Raw genomic sequence first — 23,457 nt, forward strand, 5'->3', positions numbered from 1 at the left:
AAACCATTTTTGAGATGCCATGGTATACACTTAGATTTAGGAAAAATAAAAATAGAGAAGCTGGCATCTGGGATTGTTTGAAGAGCTTCTCCATCCTTTCTGCACTACGAGACCCTAGGCCTACATGACCTACCCACAGAAAATATAAAATATTTAAAATAAGGTACCAAATACCCATCTTAGAGTTGCAAGGAATCTTACAGTTTTCTGGTCTAGAAGCTCACAGTTGAGATGAGTACCCATTTCTGAGCCATTTGTCAATGTCCTGGAAAAAGAGGGGGAGGTGTCAGCCTGTCCTGGGGGCTAGAGGTTGCCACAGGCGCTTGGCGCCCCAGGACTAGCCTGGCAATGTACGTGCCTGCCACGCACAGGACAGACCCATGATATTTGATAAATGTTACTCAAGAAGAATCGTTCTGCCCACAACAAGGTGCTCCTTTGAGAAACACAGCCTCTGACATCTTACTGCAGGGATGCGCTTAGATGCCCTGCGGTCGCTGGCCAGGTGAACACTGGCTCCACAGGTGGGTAGCTCGTCGTCTCAAAAGGCATCGCACTTCATCATGTCTGGTTGGAAATATCAGACAGTCTTTCCTTATCTTGAGGCAATATCTATCCTCCGGTCTTCCTTCTGTCTGCCATGGCCCACAGAATAATTTAAAATGAAAAATAAAACATGCCAATCCTCAAAACCAATAGAAAAAAAATTTACAAATTAGTATGTCAAAGTTGCAGCTCTACGGAGCACCAGATGTTTCTATAAAATGTGGATCTGTCATTTCATGTTCTCTCTTTCTCTCTCAATAAAAAAAGAGAGCAAAGCCCTGCAGTTCTGAGGGCTGCATTTCACTCTGCGGTGGAATGCGGCTTCCGCTAATGGGATATTAAATATTTTCTCAACTGGATTCTCATTAACAGCCGGGCTCATGATTAATGGATAGCTCAACCAGGTCTACGCACTAACTCCAGGTTTAACGATCCCATTACCTTTAACGTATATGCTTAAGATCTACACAAGGTAATGAGAAATCTCAATAATGTAATTATGGATGGGAGCAATGTGGCATCTTTACTTTTTACCTTAAAGTCAGCAGAGGCTGGCAATAGCCCAAATCAAAGTCAAAGAGCATGTCTACGATACTGGGCGGGGAAAGCCTTCTGTGTGGCTTGGAGAGCAGCTCAGCAAGGTGCTGTGGCCAGTTTTCTTTCTGTGTCTGTCATGCTTCTTACTGAAGTCCAGCAAATACACAGAAAAGTGCCCCAATCATAAGTGCACAGTCCAGCATCAGTTTTCATGGTGAAACCTCTCAAACTTACAGAGAAGAGCTAGTTAGCATGCACATTAACTGTCTACACTATTAATTAAGAAATGAAAAACTGTGATAATTAATTTTACAAATTGACTATAATACTGAAACGACAGAAATAAAGGAGAAGAGAGAAAGAGAAAGAGATAGAGTTAGAAAGAGAGAGAATAGGTAGACTAATATCACTTGGATATTTATAAAACTTTCAAAATAAAATAATAAAAGTATCTACATTTTACTGAGCACTGAATAGGTGCCACTTCCTGGCTGACGCTTATATACCTTGTCTCATTTAATCCTAAGTATAGCTATGGGGTAGGTATCTTACTCCCATGTTACAGAGTAGAAAGTCAAAATACTAAAGTTAAGTATCTAGCCCAATCAACTTGTAAGTAAAAAAAAAACTGAGATTAAAATTCGGTTCTTATTCCAAAGCTCCGGCTCTTATTATTTTCAATTAACAACAAGAACTAAAGAGTCTATTTATCAAAACTCACTGCCACCTTATAAGGTTATTTTTTTTCCCATAAGTGCAAAAACACTTTATGGTTTATTATCAGGAAAAAAATATACTATTATATTTAATGTCAAAAAGGAAACAAGTCAAAAAGTTCACATAAATTAAAAAAAATATTGGAAGTAACTTAACAAAATTAAAAATTTGTTCTAAGAAATTTTAAAACTTGGTAATATGATATTAAGAAAATACATCTCATAGCATACTTAAATCATGTCCAGTAAAACTGGCCATAAAGTAAAGGTGCTCACAAGCTACATTATTATTTATTACTAGTCTGAGAATTTCGACCAATGTTGTAGGATAAAAATCAGATATAAGAGTTCTAATTTTGGGGAAGAGGAAAAACAATAATTGCTTGCAGTCAAAAGTATTAGTTCTCTAGAGCACCCTGGAGAATTAACTGAAAATCTATTAGCATTCACAAGACAGTTCAATAAAGGGATTGGATGTAAGATAAACATACAAAAATCAATAGCTTTCCTGTAGATCAGTGATAACCAGCTAGAAGATATAATGGAAAATATTGGAAAAACTCACTAGGTAGGTTTGTATTTTTCAATTATTATCTATAAAAGTCAACAATCCATTTTCGGGAAAAGGGTTCTTTTTACTATATCTATTTTTTAAAGTTGCAATAATGGTTTTGACTTTTATAAGATCAGACATTACTTTTCTTCAATAAATGACTTAATTTTTCTCTAGGAGAAAAAAGAAAAAAATCTAATGATGAACATTTTTTTTAAAGTTTCAGTATGATTTCTAAAACCACAGAGCAGAATTCTAGCCATATCAAGTACCCTTTTAAAAATTATTAGAATTGTTATACCTACAACATTTTGTGAAGAGAATCCCAGAATCCTTCATGAAAGTTAGAATAAATTATATACTTGAGTTTGTTTTTAGCTAAGTACAGCTGCCATTTTTGCCCTGTGGAGGATAACTTCATAAAAGTAACACCATTTGAGACCCTCAAACAGTGTGTGGTTCAGGCCCTTTTTAAAAATGCTTTCCTTCACTTTTGCAAAACATAATGTTCTGTTTTCCATCAACGTGAGTTCCTTTCTTAAAATAACAACACGCTTTCATATCGTTTTAAGGTAGCCCTGAATTATTGCTACATTTGAACTCTAGGATAAAAACAGAGAGACAGTTCCTAAACAAAACGCTATCCATGGAAACTTAAATGTTCCAATACTACCTTCACCTGCACTTCTTCGCTAGCACCTCAGTTAGAGACACAGAGTAATGAAATGTCAATTTTCTCCATTAGTTAATTAGCACCTTCACATTTTAAGTACTGGAAGCATTACATTGTTAATTACCTACAAGTCCGCTCTCAAAAATCAGTGTTCCCCCCCACCCACTCTTATGCATAGGTTTACACAACCCTTAATAAAAAACCTGTAAAATAATCTTCTCTCCGCACAAGCTAAATGTTACAAAATGGAGGGCTCTAACAGCTAGAGGTGAGTTCAGCCCACTCGTGCCCGGTATTGATCTCTCACTTCTTCCAACGCATTTCTTCTAATCCTCTCCATAATTACATAAACTGCTCCTCTTTCCTGAAGCTGTCAGTTCCTCCTGCGTCCATTTTCAGATGGCCGGTGGAGGAGCAGCCTGGCACTAGATCAAACTGTCAATGTCCCCCACTCAGCAATTGACAATCCTCTTGAAGGCTCCTGGCACATCTGTCAAGGGCCTCCTAGGGTTCTTCAAAACTCTTCCCCCTTGGAAGGGAGCACGAAGGGTGGAGGAGCCAGAAAGGTATTGATCTGTTCTTTTAACATGGTAATTTGCCTGCGGGCTGCTTCAGTCATTGCCAAGCCGGACACTTGAAAAGGAAACTTGTTTTTCAAAGTGGGGAGGTCTCTTTCAAACACTTAAAACTGAAAACAAATGAATCTAAACATCAAGTTCACAGTGCAATGTGAAGAAGGTTGGCCAAATCGGAATGGGAGAGCTAATATAGAAAAGTGGCTTAAAATTAATTGATGATAACAAGAAGTCTGAAAGTTTGAAATGTATTTTAAACTTTTAAAGGCTCGGTGTGCATCATAACCAATTAGAAAGCAACCTATTGAGTTACATTAATCTTGGGAGGAAAAAATAAGACTGATGTACTTAAACTGATGTAAAACATTAATAACATTGATATTGATGAATGCTTAGACATCTCCATAAACGATGAAAATGGAAAATAAAATTGATTGTTCATTTAATTACACCTCCAACTGGCAACACACCACGAAGGCCAGACGAGGAAGAGAAGGGAGGGGGGCGGTAATCGCACCATCATTAGAATATCTTTGCCTACTGCTTCTGTCATCAGTTCATTGTCTCACCCACGAAACATACAGGAAAGATAAGACTACAAGACATAATGAACTACGCAAAGATGGCGAAGTATTATCATCTTAAATATGTAAAATTGGTTAATCAAGAGCAATGATTTGTTCATAATTTTCAGGTCGCGTGTTTCTGGGGATACATTGTTAGCTGTGAATGAAAAAGCCACATAAAAGGGAAGGCAGCACAGATAATGAAGGATCCCTTGTGGAAAGCAAGAGCTGGGAAAGTTGGCGTCTTAAATTGGGGAAGTTCTTAAGGACAAAAGCCCCTGAGAAAAGCATTCCTCGCTGGGCTGTGTCTTAACTGATCATGAGGTTGGCCCATATTTACCTGCCATGGTATTATGGGAGGAAATCAGTATTCTGTTAACCTCTGACCCCTGGGATCCAAAGCAGACAAAGGACCAATCTGGAGCCCTGGGAGAAGACAGCCAAATGTCAAACAGCAGGGAAGCAATTGTTAGGGAAACATTTGGCGTGGGCACCGCCAGCCTCATTGGGGCAAACTGCTATTCAGAGAAACAAGACGTGAGGAGATAACGCCATAAAATATGAACAAAATGGCACCTTTTTTGCCTTGCTTCTAAATTGTTAGCTTTATGGGACTTCATGCTGAACAGTATGAAAAAAATCCAATTTGCTTTGAAGCACATTAGTCTGTCTCACATCCTAATTATTGTTTACATTGCCATTTGCCTTCTATTAAGAATTGAATAATTACCCAGCACTTCATAGTTTTAAAATACAAGCAAACAGGATTATCTGGGTAATTAAGAAACTGTACCATAGCTTTGTACTGCTGCGGAAAATATCTGCACACATAGGGGAAATGATAATTATCAATCAACTTACTTCAAATGGTATTTTAAGGATTTGGGGCAATTTGAGATCTGTAACTTATTAAGAAGAGGTTAGTAAGATCACCTTTGAGAAGTGTGGGCCTGTTTAAATCCATCTTTAGAAACAAGAGCCAGATAAGCAGCTGAATTTTCTCATCCACTAATGACACCGGAGAACGGGCCGTGCACAGAGCCTTCTGCTATTCTTTAATCCTAATAATCCATCCCAAATGGACTTTGAACAGCATCATCAAACTCTGTCAGACCCTGTGGAGCTAAACCAAAGCTCTTCCACATTTAGATGTTGTCTTAGCTGACCCTGCCTCCTCTTAATTATGCTCCAAGTCTGGCTATGCCCACGTCTGCCCTGTGAAATTAGCTTGAACTCAAAACTAATTGAACTTCAAAAACATTTCATGCAAAGTCCTCTTCTTCTAGTTTATAGAAGTCTTATGATCATGGCTTTCTGAAGAGAGTGCTGTGTTCAAGCAGAGTGATGTCTGTTGGGTATGATGGGCCATGTGCTTGCTGTTCCCCCAAGAGGGGACCAAAGCGAAGGTTAAAGGGAATTTGGAAGCACTAGGTGGGATGGGAAGGCGGGAATTCAACCTCAAGTGAGTACACATATGAGATAAGGAACAGAATTATAATGATACACCTTTTAAAGAAATGTATCTGGGACATAAGTGAAAATAAAGTAGAATCATGTGATTCTACACATGAAGACTGATGTGTTCATTCATAGGTGCAGAAATCCAGAGTGAAAATACCAGCGATGGTTTGCAGAGTCTGCCCTTTCCATATCTATTTGCTGAAGGTATGTGTGGATGAAAAAAGGGCCACATACTACACCTGATGGGCTGAGGAGTAACCACATAGGTCTGAACATAAAAATTCCTAAAGAAAAGTGAGTCACGGAGGGTAGCCATGTCCTAGGACTGTAGCTTCCTTGACAAAGGTCAATATTTAACTTACCTTAAGTGAGCCTTTCTAATTTTTTTTTTGCATCTCAGATAACATACCTTTGAAATGTCAGAGAAAGCTCCTTTCCCAGACCCCTCAGGGCACACCCTCAGTATCAGACCACAGAACTCCTCCTGTTCTCTTGTTCCCCACATACCATCTCTCTGCGCTGCAAATGATAATTACTAACTGTCCTGTGCCCACCAATGGAAAAGAAATATGTGTCCCTCTGTTTTGCCTTATTATCCAGTCCCAGAGATTACCCAGTTTTGCTTTCTCCCCACCCTCTTAATCTACCACCATTGCATTTCATGTAACCCGCCCTGTGTCTCCTCCCTGCACAGCAATGTATAAAATAAGGTGCAAAACTGCCACTTTCTGGAGCATTTTCTCAGTCCCTTGAGACTTTGATTCCCAGCAATTGTCATCAATTTGGCTCAAAAAAAAAACACCAACTCATAAAAATTCTCTACAGTTTGAATGTTTCTCATGTAGACAGTTCTTTTTCAAAGAATTTGATCTTTTTACTTTACAATGTATTCAAGCCCTTTATTGGGACACTTCTAAACATTCCTAGCATAATCTGAATAGTGTCATCTCCACCCTCCTACCTCAGAAAGAACGCAAGATTCCAGCTGAAGCTGTCACTAAACAGACAGGCCAAGGGACTCACCAACTGCTAGGTTTCCTTCCAAAGGTCAAAATAAAATGAGCAGCGGGAGCCGGGGTTATTTTGCATGGGGAAAAAGGCTGGGGAGTGACAACCGCCACATCAGGGTGGTGATGGCGGAGCAGGGGTTGCACAAAGAGCCCTGTGCAAATAGTCCACTCATGCCTCCCAACCCCAATCTCTGGAAGCATTCAAATCAAAACCGAATTAATTTGCATGGCATCTAAATCATTGGGTTCTGCATAAACAGAAGGAGATTTTGGCTGGAGTTTCCAAAGGAAGCTCTCACTGCCTTTGTGAAAGGGAGAGAGATGGGTGTGCTGTTTTGCATGAGGGTGAATACAGAATATGCAAATGAAGAATCTGCTGCCTGGAAAAGCAACCCTAGGCAGACAGCTGAGGACCAGCATTCACCCAGAAAATGCTTGGTGTCTCCAAAGGGAGTTGTAAGGGGTACCAACAGGATTGTTTCCCGGGAAGCCAAAACAGACCTGAATATTCATAAAATGTCCCTTTAGTCATGGGACTGTTAATTACCCTGCATATCAGGACCCAGTGACCTCACCTGCTCTCCTCTGCAGGGCAGCTCTGAGATACCAGCTGTAAGGGGACACGAGAAAGGCTTTGTGCCCTAAGTGGAAAAGATACAGCCTCTCAGGGCCTGGGGGGCAGCTGGGCCTTCTTTAGTCCTTCCTTCTCACAAGCACAACCAAACTAAAGAGACACAGATAAACAGTTTTGAGAATGCCAAGAGCTATAAGTAGCTGTCTAATTTTATAGAAACGTCTAAAAGTTTGAATAAATAAAACACCATTTTTCTAAGCTACCTAAATCTCCCAGGTTCAGAAACACTTGTCAGAGCTTCCTTATTTCATTTTAATTTTTAAAAGCGTCTGCCGCAAGTCTGCAGTTCACTCTGTTACCTGCAAGAGAACCAGCCTACCGGGCTGCGGGGAACCGCTGCTGCGTTCCCAAACTCTGGGTCTCAGAGCCCATCTACACTCAAGAGTGCTGAGGGGGACAAAGTGCTTTTGTTTATTATGTGAGTTAAAGCTATCAACATGTATCATTGGAAATTGAAACTGAAAAATTTGGAACTATTTATTAATTCATGTTAAAATGCCAATAGTAAACCTATTACATGTGAACACAAATAACAAAAGAAATTAATGAGAAGAGCGGTTTTATTTATTTATTAATGTGCAAATCTCTTTGATGCCTGGCTTAATAGAGGACAGTCACAGTCTCGTATTTCCTTCTGTATTCGATTGGATGAGGTATCACCCATCAGGCAGCCTCTGGAAAACTCCACTCATGAGAAAAGAAGAAGGAAAAGGCAGATAAAATCTTAGTATTTTAAGAAAGTTTTCACTTTGTAAACCCCATGAAAGGGTCTCGGGGAACCCAGCTGGACACACTTTGAGAACCGCTGCACTAGTGTGGAGACTTGGGAAGCAAAGGACGAATATAGACAAGATCAGCCATTTCACACCATCCCCTACCCTTGCTCCTCCAAAAACCAAAAAGAAACCGAACAACAACTCTATTCCACATCTAAGTGAACTGCTTTCCTTGTTGAACAGACACTGCCCAATAGCTCATATTGTCACCACATTTCTAACAACAATAAAATGAACAATAACGATTTCCACTTACTGAATGTGTGTGTGTCTGTGTGTATGATACGTAATCACACAATGTTGCCATCAATTTGCTAATGTGAATTTGGGATTAGGGAGGGTTAAGTTAGTATCCATGATCACACATCGGGGTAAGTAGCAAAACTAGAAACTAAACTCAAGTCTCAAACTCCAAAGGCAGGGCTTAGCTATTTTGTACTAAAATAGCTTGATGTTAAGTCCTGCGCTGCAAAGATTTCTGAGCATTCAGGCACAGAGATGATTCATAAACATGATGAAAGTTCTTAAGACCCAACTGAAGCAGGAATTATAAACAAGGACCTCATTAATACATTAGTCACATACAAAGATTCTGATATATCATGTCGACTCCATGAAACATTACTCCATCAAATAAATGTTTAATTTGAAACAGACCACAATTCCTTAAGCATTTATTTATTCATTCACTCAATGAACATTTCATGAGACCCCACTATGTTCCAGAATAGTTTCTGGCGTTACTTGCTTGGTTACACCGAACTACACTCGCCCACTTCTATCTCATGATATGGAAGTTTTGCTAAATTTACTTGTGCAAGAGAAAGCCAGCAAAATAACAAAACAAGCTTCATCATCCAAAATTTTAACAGAAATATACATGTATGATTTACAAATTAAACTGTTTGTTTAAAAATGTTACCAGGAAAAACTAGGAGAAATTAAATAGCTACCAATAAAGGAAAATGAAAGTATAGCATATTCTACCATAGAATATTAATCATCAATTATGAAGAATGGAGAAAAGTTATATTCTCTAATGTGATAATCAAGCACCAAAAATAAAATGACAATTTTAAGAATAATTCCATTAATTATTTTTTAAATACATACATAAAGGTATATTTGGGTTACTTGCCAAATTGTAAGCTGTGGTAATGCATAAAAATTCGGAGTAAGAGTGAAGTATGTAGTTCTATGGTAATATTACATTAATCAATTATATCCAAAAAAACCCTTAAGTAGTAAAGTTCAACAATGGGAACGTCAAACATATCACTACCACCTCCGTTTTGCGCAGTGGTAACTAAAAAGCCATTTAATCAGGCTTTTTCCTAAAGCCTCATGTCTTCAAAAAATAATTTGGTCTTAATTCATTTTTGAAAGGTACAAGGAAGCTCGGTTGGATTAAAATAAATCATCAAATCTTCAATACTGCCTTCAGAAACCCCTGGGGTAATGCCTATGTGATGTTTTGGTGACCCCCAAATTGAGACCATTGCCTCATTCACACGCAAAAAGAAGCCTGGTCACCCGAAGAAGGAGAAATAAAAAAGTGGAACAGAAAAAGGACAACAATTAAACCCTGTTCTTCCCGTAACGTAAAGAATTGAGTCTTTCAATGATCACAGCCATGCTTCAAAGCTGGGATGAAAGCAGCCATGGGATTCAAGCCATTGATTCTTAAAGATACAATTCAAAGGTAGAAGAAAATTTCAAAAGGGAAAAGGACACAAAGCAGCATCTTTCTGAACTATATTTTAAATGCTTCCTCTCCAGCACTTCCTTCTCCTCAGGTCCTTAGGAAAACAAAGTCATCAAGACTTTTTTTTTTCTTTTTACCAACAGCACTCTCTTTTCAGAGCACACATTTGAAATCTATTTTATAGCTATCAAAGCATTTCTCAAAATAGCTCTTAATAAGATACCTGTGCTGATATGAAGCCACCATATATCTATAATGATATATAATATAGGCCCTAGATATATGTGACCCAAAACAATTTATAGCAAAATTGTGTATTTTAGCAAGGGTTGATTTCTACCTGGCTAACTTCTGTCACTGTTGTGATCACTTACTTGGCCTGAAGAGTGACTCTATAAAAATGTTTTCTTTGTATTAGCCATATTCTTCTGTCTATTCTCTGAAAACATTGCTTATTAATATTTCACAGAGTGAATATGTGACTTTCATTTTTTTGTTTTTTAATTAAGCAAAAAATATCTTTTCCTCTCTGCTTTCTGCTTAATATTTCTGAAGTGATAAAAACACCCCTGTAAGACATCTGGAAGGTTTCGTCACTGAGGGGAACGCATGTGGGTACTGCAGGAGGGGTGTCTGAGGCGGACTGGTGACTAGCTAACTAACTGGAATAGTTTCTTATCCCGCGCATCCAATCACCAGGCAAGTTCAAACCACTGTGCGGGCCAGCCAGCCATTCTCCTGGGGAGGGCAGATGAGTGACTAACACTCTTTGTTGTCTGGCTGAGGCCTGGCCAAATCATTTCAGAAAATGTTATTCAGGAGCACAATGAACTTGCGGCTGCTTCAGAGGGCAAGCCCGCCATCACCCTGCCTCTCTGGACACTTCTGAGGCAGCTCTTCATGTCTCCATTAGCATGTACTGCTTGGAAGTAAGAACTCCAAGAGGAAGTGTAGTTCTGTCCCCAAGGTCCCTTGAGGACTCGGGCAGATGACCAGGGTTAGATTTAAACAACAGCACGCCCCAGGCCCCCACCCGCCCTGCCTATTTTTGCCCAGGGATCCTTTGTCAAACATTTAAGATCTTAATCAATCTTCGCTCTGACCTCCCAGACCCCAAGGAAGATGGATGAGGAAGGAGGTGACCTTTCACCTGTTCTTCTATCTGTCCTGCCACAGCGTACCCATTGAAAAGACAATGGGGGAGGGACCTGCTGCCAGAGTTCTGAAGCCTGGCCAGTTCTCCATTATATCCCTTCTTAAGCTCTCTTCACACCTCCTCTTTCTTGCCCCCCACCCCCAAATCACTTTTCTCTTACTCAAAGGGAAGTTTGCTTTCCTTCAGGGGAAAAAAGATGGCACTCTCCAAATATCATTTGCAATATGAAGTGTGAAAATGGACATTATTCTTTGTTAGGACAAGGGCAATTCTTCCTATCTTTAGCCTTGACTTGCAAGAGTGACTGGGAGATGAAGACCCTTTGTTTCAGCTCAGCACCTTTTGAAGTCATCAGCTATGGCCTTGGGAAGAGCAGAGTGATAAAAGAGATGGTAGTATTAGCATTAGTTTCATGCTTTCTGATGTACGAGGTGACTTTTACCAATCTGAAAGCTCCACGCCCTCATAGCAACTCCGTAAGATAAGGACAGTTATGGTCAACCCACTTTACAGAGGGAACAAATCAAGGCTCCCAGGGCCTAAGAACATGTTCAAGGTCATACAGCTAAGTGACCAAACTGAGACATGGTTTCCTTGTGTTGATGTTCCTTCTGCTCCTCTTGGATGTTTCCCTGAAACCCCAATAATGTCGTCAAGGATGGAGACAACCACTTTTTATTACTCCTCAGACTTTTATCGTCTTTAAAAAGTCTCACCTAGGTTTGGAATTTAAGAATCCTGTGTCATTCAAGTTGTTCCTTTCTTCCTAAATTCATCAGAGATTTTTACTGAGAGTATCATATACAAAGAAGCAAACAAAGTGCAAGGTTTTGTGCAAAAAAGTGTGTTCTTAAAAGGTTTAATCATTGTATGAGAAGAAAAAGAAACCTGGGGAGCAGATGTAGAAACACCAAAGAGTCCCCAAAATGGCGCAACCAACCTCCCCCTTCCATCGACTCTCTGACCCCGTGTTAGGAACAGTTTGTGCAGAAACGAACTGGGCCTAAAACATGGAGTCGCTCCCATTCCGTGTACCACATGATTAACCAGAGTCCCAAGATTATTTCCATGAAACAAATCACTAACATGTTCAATTGCCTTTACATTCATTTCCCCCTCCATCTTTTTCTCTTTTTCTTCTAATTTGGGTTGTAAAACTGTCAAGGAGTTTCACAATGGGGCAACATATGAGTGACTGGGCTCTGTGACAATTGAAAATCAATCACATTAGATACAGAGAGATTCTAATACCAGACATGTGAACATTTGAGCAGGAAATGAAAAGACAATGATTTTATATATATGTGTGTATATATATATATATACATATATATATATATATACACACACACACACACACATATATAGTATATATAATATATATATTATATATGTGTATATATATAATCTCATATATATATGAATCTTGACATGTGAAGATGTGCGTGTCCTGTCTTCAAAAATTGAAAAGGCAGAATAATTGGCAGAATAATTTACTCTAAAATGTGACATGGTGTCATTACCAAGTTCATTTCACTATTCCTTCTCTGATTATTGTAATTTATGGACCAATAACAGTGTGCTCACATACTTTCTAATATTACTACCAGAGTACACTCCAAGGTTTTACTTTGGTACAGCTGATCTTGCTAAGTCAACAGCAAACTTTAAACCCCAACTTTTAAATGTTCAAGTTTACAAATATACCTTTTTTACTCTAGGTCAACAGAAAAGGTAGTCAGCCTTTACTCCGTTTTATTTACCATTAAATTACAAGACAATCATTGTTAGCTACTCCTAGAAATAACTACAGCAAATCAAGAATGACACTTTGGAAACACACAAACTACAAAAGGACAAACATATACCTCTATGACACCAAATTATCAAAAAACGTAATTTTTTAGCCTATAATTGTTGATTTCTAGTCAGTCAGGTGGATTGCCCCGTAGTTAATCCCACTGTGTCATTAAGATGGTTGGAATGCCAGACAAATTGTTTGGCAGGCTGTTATTTCAGGCTCTGTAATCACCAAATCAGGTGGACCAGGGGCAATCCCGTCCACGGCTCAACAATCACCCTGAGAAAAGATTAATCTGATCTGGTCCATAAACGGGATCAGAGTTACACTGTTTGGTAGGAACCGCAATAAGACTGGCAGCAGAGTCTACTGATTACCACTAAAAATAAATACCAAGCAAAAATAAAAACCTTGGATACTGATTTTTTTTTAAGCCTGAAGCCATACATGACATGAACAGCACATATACAAATGAATTACTCTCATCCCTTACTCAGAAACAAAGTGTTTTTTTAAGAAAAACTTTATGAATTCCACCCCCCCCCACCCACGACCTGTATTCTGACAGAAAGGGGACATATGGGAAGAAGGAATTACACAGTGAACTTTAGGTGAGAAAAAAAATCACTTTAGTAATAATGCTACATAGGAATTAACATGATAAAAATACCTAGATTTCTTCAAACACTCAGTAATCAAAATGGATCACAATTTACTGTTCCCTCTGACCACAGATCAAATGAGAAAACTCTTACTAGTTCTTTATCACCTCCAGGGGAAATAAATCATCCAGACTGATCTCACTTAGGGACCTTAGCAATGGGTGCTCCGTGGAACAAACACACTCGAAACACTGTCACTCCATTTCGTGGAGTCCTGTCTACTCTGGTCCACAGAGAAGGGTGCGCTGGGCGCTCTTCACACAGCGCGAGAGAATTGGAACACAATCCTAATTTTACATGTAAATTGTTTATGTACGTACACAGGCAACCAAAGATATTTACCATTTTGTCGAGTCTACAGGCAGGGATACTGTGGTTTGAAAATGTGTCCACCCTCTTTAAGGAAGGATCAATCAAGCCCGTGTCTTCAGCTTGATCATTTCCACTTCCGAGGGTGCATCTAGCCAGTTCAGATCTAAGTGCCTGTTAGCAAATGTGTTTGGCCTTCTGCTGATTAAAGCAGCATCATTTACATTGTCAGTATCAGAAGGGTCTCAGCCTTGCCACCTGGAGCTACAGCACTTACTCATTAGACCCCTCTGTCCCACCACATCCCACAGGGGCTGCTAATTACTGGCTCTACTCCATTTAGTCTCATCTCTGATTTAATTACGTGCACTAAGCCCTAATGAAAAGTACAATATGGCTGGTCTTACCTTGGCATTCTCCATTCCGCTCTTCATGACCAGCATTGCACAGGCAGTTGCCAATGGGTACCAGCCACTCACCATCTGCCCCACAGTACATTTTTGGCACATCCTTCTCTTCTGAGTTGTTGACACAGGAGCCTCGGACTTCCACCAGAGAAGACGTATCAGCCCCTGTGATTGTGTCTGGAAATTGGGCCAGATTGCGAACTGTGAGTGGACACTTCTTATAGAACACACGGACCGACACCAGGGCAATGCAAGCGCCCACATCCTGAAAAGCCAGATAAAACCCCTTTTTGCTCAATGGCCCTACATCTCGGATCTCGGTGTTCAACTTCATGATGCGATCGCCAATGTCCACTTGGGTGAAGCTCTCGTCAGCGGCAATGGTGTCAATCTTGGCAAACTGGCTCTCTCGAATAAAACGCTCTCGGTCATTGTCGGATTCATAGTAGTACAGGTTAAATGTCTCCTTGCAAGTCCCCATGACGCCTGGAAGGCTATTGCAGTCCCTCAGGGTGAACTTGATCTCAATATACACCCTCTGAGCCCCCTCTCGGGTGATCCAATCAGTTCGGAGCCAGTTATTCTGGCTAGGCTCCATCACGTTGCACACTTGGTAGGTTCGGATGGGTGTATTTTTTTCGTCCATAATACTCACTTCCTCCCACTGCAAAGATCCAGAGGAGAGGTATCAGTTATAAAACTTCATCACACAGGGATCTGTCGATCCTACTTTACTCTCATACGACTTTGATTATTACTAATTTTTTTCAATAAGAAAACTACTGAGCACCCGTCCCCACTGGTAAAGCATGTTATGGAGGAGATGAGACAATACTTTATTGCAGAAGTGTGTTTTTTTAATTGTTTCATTCTTTTGCCTTAAATCCAGGGGCAATGGTGGATTTATTACTTATGAGTTCTCAGCAGTTCCTTGCGGTGGTCTAACAACCTCAGATTCACCTATTACAACAGCTACAATTTGAAGTGGCAACAGTTCAAATTTACTCAGAAATGAAAAACTCTCGTATGTGTATTGTTTCAACAACTGAACAGAGACCTGCAAATTAAGAGCAGGAAGAGCAGCGCTTGCCAAAGGAAGACAATTATCAGTTAATTAGTGGTGCTCCTGTCAGAACTTTGCTCTCTAATACCAAAAAAAAAAAAAAAAAAAAAAAGTCAGTGGATTTTTTTCTTTTTCTTTTTTTTTTTTTTTTTGGCACTGTTACTACTCTTTAAAGGGGGAAAGAAAATCTCACGATTCTGAGTTTGGTAATCCTGGGAACAGAAGGAGCACACTTCCTGGCTGTGTTTCTCAGATACGTTGTCATTTGTAATGGTGGAACACATCAAGAACGTGTACTCAATTAAATGTTTGTCTATTGTTCCTACTTTTAAAACATATACACATAAGTAAACAAGAATGCACCCATGCTTTGCTTCTAACTATTCTGGGGATATTGAAACTAAAATAGTAAGTAGAATTTGTGATTGAAAGCTCAAGAAATTTTAAGAAAGGATGGTTGAGTTTTCTCTGTAATCTACTTCTTAACAAAGATCCTAATGGTGGGACAGTTTGAATTTACTATGACAAAAGTAGTCATTTCACTCTCTCTGTACTTTAAAAAAGAATCCTAAAAGAAGCAAGATTGGTTTGGGGCTCCTGCAAGGCTCTGAATTAATATCTACAAGTAGTGCATTTATATGATCTGGTATATCTCAGCTTAAATATGTAACACATGAATATAATTAAAGGAAAAAAGGGATAGTTTCAAAAATGTGTGTTCTCTAATAGCTCCACTTAAAGCTCCATTCAATAAAATGAGTACATAGAATCACACTGTATCTTGTAACGCGTTTCCCATCTGTGCATTGGAAAACCGTTAATGGATGGAAATGTTACTATGTGGAGGGCCATAATGCATAAAATTCTGTATCCCTTTCATCTGCTATCATTATGAAAGTTGGAACTGGGAGGGATAAGAACCCTGGGGTGATTAAAATTTCTTTTTATCCACTAACTAATAAATCACCAGTAATTTAATTATTTGGGGAAATTCATGTGAATCCAAAAATAGATCCCCACCTTAAAAAAAAAAAAAACAGTCAGCGTGTTTCTCATCACAGAACAAAGGGAATATGGAAAAACACATTTATCAATGTAAATGAAAGCACAGGGATATCTCCGGGAAGTTCATATGGGATAATTCAGGTGTAACATGAATTTTCCAGCCTGAACTTGATTGTCTAACCACACCGATCAATTCACCAGAACAATGACAAATATCCCCTTAGTTTTATACTTTACCATCAACGTTGGAAACTCAATATACTCCTTTCAATGAACACTGCCAAGAAATTGGGGGTTCACTACAGTGTTGCCATCAGAAGCCATCACTTCCCATTATTCTAACGTTCTATTTAGTTGCTCTGATGCAAAAACAAGAGTTGAGCGTTGTCTCTGACTACAGTTTAGTTTTTCCTTGGTGGCATTGTCATATAAGGTTTCTTTTTCCTTTTAAAAATAACAACAGTAGCAAATAAATGTCACTATTGGACAAACTCTCACCCCAAGTTTCCAGCAAACATGTTATCTGTTCTAACTCTAACTAGAGATTTCAGAATAATTAAAAGACTCAAATAAGCTTTTCCTTCAGTTGGAAAGAACTTTTGAAAGCCAGTCTATCCCTACTTGGTAGATGTCTAATTCCTCTGTCATTCTACATCTGAGCCTGAAAAAGTCACATACAAAATATAGAGATTAATTAAATTTTATAATTTGGCACATAGTTTCTCGGCAGCTATTATATACTTTGGGATGACTATTTCTCCCCTCAAATAAACCCCTCACAATAATACTTGGAATGTTACACACATTTGAGGAAAGGAAAAACTGTCTACATCAGCCCATAAAAAGTTCTGGGTTGTATACAATAATCAATATACATGGTGTTTTTTTTAAAGAGACTTCAAGAGAACTGAGAGAAGTTTTATGTCTAGAAAGAGTGACCAGGTGCTTTTTCAGCAGTTCGGGGAAGGGGGGTGGGGGCGGTGGAGTGTGTGGAGTCTGCAGCATATTAAATTGCAGTAAAAGCTTTCCAGAAACTAGATAGACCATAGACTGTACTCAAAAATGTGTCACTCCTCGCTTTTAAATAGGCCCATGTATATTTAGTGTAACAAGTCAGATGCGAAGTCATTACTTGATGCATTCTCTCTTCAAGCCTGAGAGCAGCCAGTAAAAAAAAAAATAAGGCTCATTAAAAATTTTAATGAAAGTACTAACACCTTCCATCCTCAATTTAGCAGAGAATTCTGATACATTCAACCTACAGAGCAAGAGCCCCTGTGTAGCCTGGGAAAGCCTTCCTGAATCAGTGACCTTTCCAGGGTATAGGATTAACAAGAGTCTGACTCTCACAAGATAAAGCTGTACCTTTCTTCGCATTCAAAGGATGAGGCCAATTGCCTGCAATCAGCGGTGAATACAGCCTGTCTACACTGCCAGAGGCCTGCCAATCATTCTCCCTCCCTTTAAAAAAATGGTTTTGAGGCCAGACTGGAATTTTTCAGCAGAGACCCAACTAACAGCAGCAGTCAAGTTCAGGCAGGAAAACAGGAAGGCAGCGCAATCTCCGTTTCATTTAAAATGGATTACAACAAGGGCTTTGGAAATAGAAGCCCAAAATTCTCCATTTTCATGACTGTCATGTTTTTGAAACTCACCTTCTATAACAGTTTCTATGAATCTTTATTTTTCTCTTCATCTTTTATTGCTTATTCAATGGACAGGCAGAAGCACCATATTGGGGGCTGGCATTACTATTTTTGCCTGGTAAACACCCCTAATCTTCCTTTCATCCCTATTGTTTTTAATCAGTTGGCTCAGTCTAGACTACCAAGCATGTAAATGTAGGATAACATGCTTAATTTTTAAAGGACTTGAGAGTTATTTCAATTTGGCAAAAGCCAGAGATACATATTGTACTCATTTCTTTCCAAAGCTGATTCATTCTGACGTGTCATTAAGGGGTAAGGTCGGGGTGAGAGAATGTGGCCAATGACCTAATTCTGTTCTCTGAATCTTCCAGTGGAGACAATGATGGCAAATTCGAGAAGAAATGAACAGTGCATTCTCTTTCACGCTTATAATGCAGCCTCTGCGTCCCCAAAGATTCAAGATGCCGAATACTTAAACTTTTCACGTTTAGCATCAACCATGTTCAAGCTCGTGGTGTTTGGTGCATGTATTGCACCCCTGGCACAAGTTCATGAGGCTTTCTCTCCGCGTGCAAGAGCAGAGCCGCTGATTTAAGGTCGCCCTGGGAGCGAGGTGAGGAGCTCCTGCTGTTTGTGCACAGAACTGAACCTGCAATGGTACAATGAGGGGCTTTTCTCCCTGGTATCCTAAGTTATTCATTTTCCTCATCTGGAAACGGAACAGTTGCTCTAACATTAGCCCTGTCAGTACTTCATAGCCATCACAGCAAAATAGGCATAAATTCTAATTTGGTCCCCAGATTGCATTTCTTGTCGGTATTTTAGTTTTAAATAGGCATCTAAGCCTATGCCTCTACCAATCTCCTAATTTCGAAAACTCTTTCTGCCCTTTTGGTTTCTAGTTCTTCCACGACAGACCTATCCAAGGGGAGTATAGGATTTCTGCAACAAAGCGTAATTCACTTCATAGGCCATGGCGGAAATCTGACCCCCTCACCACAATCAACAAGAATCAAGCCATTAGGACTCTCAGAAAGTTGCTAATCACTCCTTTTTTACCCTTTGGAGCAGAGAGCCACTTGGAACTTACCCCTCCTTCCAGAGGGCTTGCTATCCACCCAAGTTCTCCCTGAACGGATCTGGAATCCAATAAGGTAACTGCAAAAAAACAAAGAAAAATAGATTAATTTCCAATTGCAAAAAGCCAATACTACAAAAACCATTTGCCTGAGCGTTTCCATATGTGCCGGGGGTGCGCATATCCCACTCTGATCAAAACCTAAACTTGGTCTCACTTATGTAAATAATCATTACTCACTTGATCTTCTCCCCTCTTTAAATCTGCAAGTTCTTATTTATTTAACTTGCTTAGCATTTAAAATTCCATCCCTGGACTTGGTTGATTCATTTTCTAAAAAGGATGAATAGAGAATCTCAAGTACAATTCAAAAAATAAATATATCTATGCAGGGCAGTTGCACTCCAGAGCAAAATCAGCATTCATCTCTGTCTGGTGTCTGCTGGAGTTATTTGTTTTTACAAGTTTCAGATGACCGCATAACTCATCATCGTGGTGACAGAGCCACAAGTGAATTCTATCTGAGTGTACTCAAAGGGTCACGAGAAGGCTTTCTTCCTTACCGTTTTCCCCCCTCCACCCCCAAATGAGTCGGCCCTGGATGTGGTATCCGCTGCTTTTTTAAATATCAAAGTTTCAGAAGGGGGTGGGGGTGGCAGACGTGTAGAATGAGAATGCAAATGAACTGAGTTATTTATTCTCTTCTCCAGGTCTTTTTGAGGACAATCGGAGACTCCTCCTCCACCCGAGAGGAAAACACCGGTTTGAACTTTAGGTGTGGAGTAGAGCTGGTATGCGTGCGCTACACCCCAGAGTGTGCATCAAAGCTTAGGGGGGCCGGGAGCGCGGCTACCGAGCTGCGGTCTGCTGCCCAAGCTGGAGCAGTCCTAGGCACCTAGGACACTGAAAAGGACGAGGTAAATCCCGACCCTCTCCACGTTCTCTTTCCCACCGAGACCTGCAGGCCTGGGGGTCGAAAGGCCCATCTCAAAGGAACCAGTGGGTTATTAATTTAATCGGCGATGCTGGCTGGGGGAGGGGTGGGAATAGGAAGCCTTCATCCTTGTTCTTGCGCACCCCAACTCTCAATCTCAACCCCCGGCCTCGGAATTTTGCTCATCTCTCCTCGCATTTCACCACGAAGTCAAAGGAGTTAAAATCAGCCTCGTTCTCCCGGTTTTCCCGGGAAGCCTGAATTCCTGGGGTCTGTTAATTATTTTAAAATGTAGAGCCTTCCCTGGGTCGCTCCCGCCCGGAGTTGCGCCCCCACCGCCGGCCTCATTCTCTCTTCTGGGTCCCCAGAGAAAAGCCCGCTACATCCATTTGGATTTATGTAAGGTGGATTAGGGACACAAAGGGAACAATAAGACCCAATTTACAAAAAACGGGAGGGAGTAGAAAGGGAGGGTAAAAGGGAGAAAAGGAAACGTGATGGGAATAAAAAGCAACAAAATGAATTAATTTCTAAGGGGGAGGAGGGGCTCGAGAGGGGGTGACTCCCCCCTTCTTTCTACATCAGCCTACAGCTCCATCAGCGCCTTTTGTGTCTAGGGCTCCCAAGTTTCGCTTCCAAAAAAAGAAAAAAAAACAAGCAAGAAATGAGTTTTAAAAAATTTGCGTCTGATGCAGTGAGGTCCTGAGGGACGTCCTAACAGTGAGCAAAGTAAGCATCAGAACGTGGGATCCAAGATTCGGATAAGAAAACCGTGGGGACAAAAACGCGGCAGCGGCTGAGGTGGCACCAAGAGCCACGTCGGAAGGAGAGAAGAGACAGGTTGGGCGTGAGAGCGCCCCTTTCCTCCCAAGCAGTGCCTGCCGGCAGGTGTGGGAATCTCTCGTAGCCTCCGTCTGGCGAACTCTGGGTACCGGCTGCCCAGCCAAGACTAAGTTGGTTTTTGGCTCCCTCCTTCGGAACAGGGAAAATAATAGATTGCACAGGAAAGATGGACAGATCTGGAGAGAGAGACGAAGAAAAGAGGGAGGGAGGGAGGGAGGGAGGGAGGGATGGATGGATGGATGGATGAATGGATGGATGGGTGGATGGATGGGGGTGGTGGTGGGGAGGCGTGAACGCACAGGCAAGGCAGATACTAGGTTAGATGAACGCAGGTTCCAGTACAAGCATTCGCTGGAACACGCGCACACAATTAGAGCATTCGCTGGAAGACGCGCACACAATCAGAGCACTCGCGCACAGACACAAAATCGTCCGTGTCCATGCGGACACTCATGCACCACACACACGCGTTTGCGCGAGCGCGCGCGCACACACGCAGACACACGCACGCACATGCACACACACACTCAACTCGCGTTTCTCTGAGATCATCGGAAACTAAATGATCAACCCCCACCTCCCCGACTCAGAGACACACACAATCCTTCCAGCACGTCCAAACAGACACGCAGAACACCGAGCACCGAGCACCGAGCACCGAGACGACTCCAGTCGGTCCCGCGCGTTCCCTCCAAACTAACCCAGCGTACAGTTCTGGGAAAACAGCAAAAACTCCAGTACATTCAACTTGCCGGTGGGTTCACCAAGTCTGCGGGGTGATCAGAGTAGCGTGGGACCCCTTACACCAGCGATCGCACCCTCCGGGGCGCGGAGCCCAGCGGAGAGAAAGGTGTCTGAGGCCAGTGCTAGAAATCGGGTCACTCGTTACCCGCGAGCCGCACCACGACCGCTGCGCAGCGAAGGCCCAGCAGCACGGTCCTGGGAAGCGCACGGCTTGGGAAACTTTGCAAAAACCACAGCTTGAAAGCCTTCCCCAAGAACCCGGGAGCACCGAGCCCTCACCGGGCTCCAGGCTTCCGTTACCCCTTCGACAGAGGCTGGGTGAGGGGGGTAGGTGGTAGCGAGGACTTGGGCCACAGAATTACTATCATTTTTAATCTTAGCGTTGCCTCCCGGGTATCCCCTAGGACGCCTCGAGCTGGCCTCACTGGTGGATGCTGATAAACTTTGTCCTTTCGCTGCAAACTTGTGCAGCCTCGCCAAAAGCACGGGTCACCGCCCAGGTCAGGCTAAGCGGCCGCCCCAAACCTCCCCTTCGCAAATCCCTTCGCCTCGGCCCCTTTCTCCCGAGTCGGGGCGCACCGCTCCCGCCGGAATCCCCCCCCCCGCCCCCTCCCACACACACACACTGGCCAGCCTCGCGCTTCAGAGGAACCTTCACCGGTGGATCGTGCGCTCTCGGTCTCCGACCGTAGAAAGGCCGCCGCGTTCTCACCTTCATTCGCGGGGTACACCCTGGAACCGGTGACAGCGTCGCAAATCCCAAAGAGAAACGAAAAGAGGACGAAATAGAAAATCCCAGCCATGGTTCGCCGGTGCCAACGCTGCTCCTACCGCTTCTATCCCAGTGGAATAAATGCTTAAGTTAGGAGTGCAGCAGGCTGAAGACATTGCCAAGGGGGTGGGCCCGGCCCGTGACGCCCACCCGCCAGTCCGGAGCTCGCCGCCAATGGTCGCACAGACAGGGCGACCTGGCCCCGCCCCTACGGAGCAAAGCCCGCCTTTGGTACCCGCCCCTCGGGGCTCAGCGGGGTGCACGGTCTCCCCAGGCTTGAGGGGGCGAACTCTGCGTGGGTCCCCGCCCCCGCCGGAGGAAGGCGGCGGGGTCCCGAGACTTCACCTCGGGGGTCCACCCCTGGGCAGGGGAATGAGTTTCGAAAGACTCTGAACTGATTCACGGGAAGCCGGAGGAAGGGTTAGCTACCACCTCTTCCCCCTGCGGACGATTCGAGACGGGAAAAGGCCCTTTTATTGTAATAAAATAAGCATAAAGTTGACCTGCCTCTTTGCGGTTGCTCTTTTCTGAGGGTCGAAGCATTTGCGTCCCGCGCGCCGGGTCTGGGAATGCACACTTACTCCTCAGCACGGCCGAAGCCACCCTCTGCTACCTTGCCCTGTTTCGTGTCTTTGTAGCGCATCTCTATATGAAATGTTCTTTGGGGGGAATTTTGTGGCTTGACTGGTCTCTTCTTCCCAGGCTACCTAGATGCCTGCGGAGCGAAGACCTAATCGGTCCCCACCGTCTAGCGCAGCGCCTAGCCGGAAGCTGGGCTCGGAACGTGTGGTCTTCTAGCTGCGGAGAAGCTCCCCTCTGGCCCCATCTCGGCGTTCACGTCGAGGGTCTCATCCCGGCCCTGACCCCCCACCGCGGCAAGGCGCCCTGAGATGGCGCAGTCTGCAGGGAGCCAACTCTGTGTTTCCGGGGGGCGGGGGGAGAGTGGACGGGGGCGAGAGTCCCAGGAACCCGGCCTAGCAAGTCCCGGGCACCGGGGACAGAAGCCAAGGGTGTAAGTAAGAATGCGGTGGCCTGCCGCCGCCGGGACGCGGCGAACGGGAACTCGGAAGCTGTCCGGAGCAGCTGCTGCAGCTCTGCGCTTCCACCGCTGCCCCGCAGGTCCCCACAGTTCTCCCTGCCCCAAGAGACGGTGGTGGGCAGAGGGACCCGCAGAAATCTGCTCAGCTGCCTCCGCCGAGGCGCCGCGGGTGTCACTGCTGGCTCTCCGGGGAGCAGGCACTACTGGGCCCTGATCTGTCCCCCGTACCGGGCCGCGGGCGTA

At 42.7% G+C, this 23,457-nt stretch overlaps 1 protein-coding gene across 3 annotated transcripts in view; it reads right to left on the minus strand.

Annotated features, from left to right (window-relative positions):
• Positions 1-22,262, minus strand: part of EPHA4 (EPH receptor A4) — a 135,279-nt gene extending 113,017 nt beyond the window's left edge. The window contains exons 1-3 of one of the 3 annotated variants that reach the window (XM_024563772.3): positions 22,116-22,262; positions 18,895-18,962; positions 14,088-14,751 (exon numbers count right to left, since the gene is read on the minus strand). In XM_024563772.3, the coding sequence (XP_024419540.1) occupies positions 14,088-14,751; positions 18,895-18,962; positions 22,116-22,206 (823 nt within the window). In that variant the 5' untranslated portion in view covers positions 22,207-22,262. The remainder of the gene's footprint in view (positions 1-14,087; positions 14,752-18,894; positions 18,963-22,115) is intronic. The other 2 variants (XM_071220722.1, XM_053919117.1) reach the window with 2 other exon arrangements.
• Positions 22,263-23,457: the final 1,195 nt, after the last annotated feature.

This window comes from Desmodus rotundus, chromosome 2, assembly GCF_022682495.2.
Source record: "Desmodus rotundus isolate HL8 chromosome 2, HLdesRot8A.1, whole genome shotgun sequence".
In the NCBI taxonomy this organism is placed as follows: Eukaryota; Metazoa; Chordata; class Mammalia; order Chiroptera; family Phyllostomidae; genus Desmodus; species Desmodus rotundus.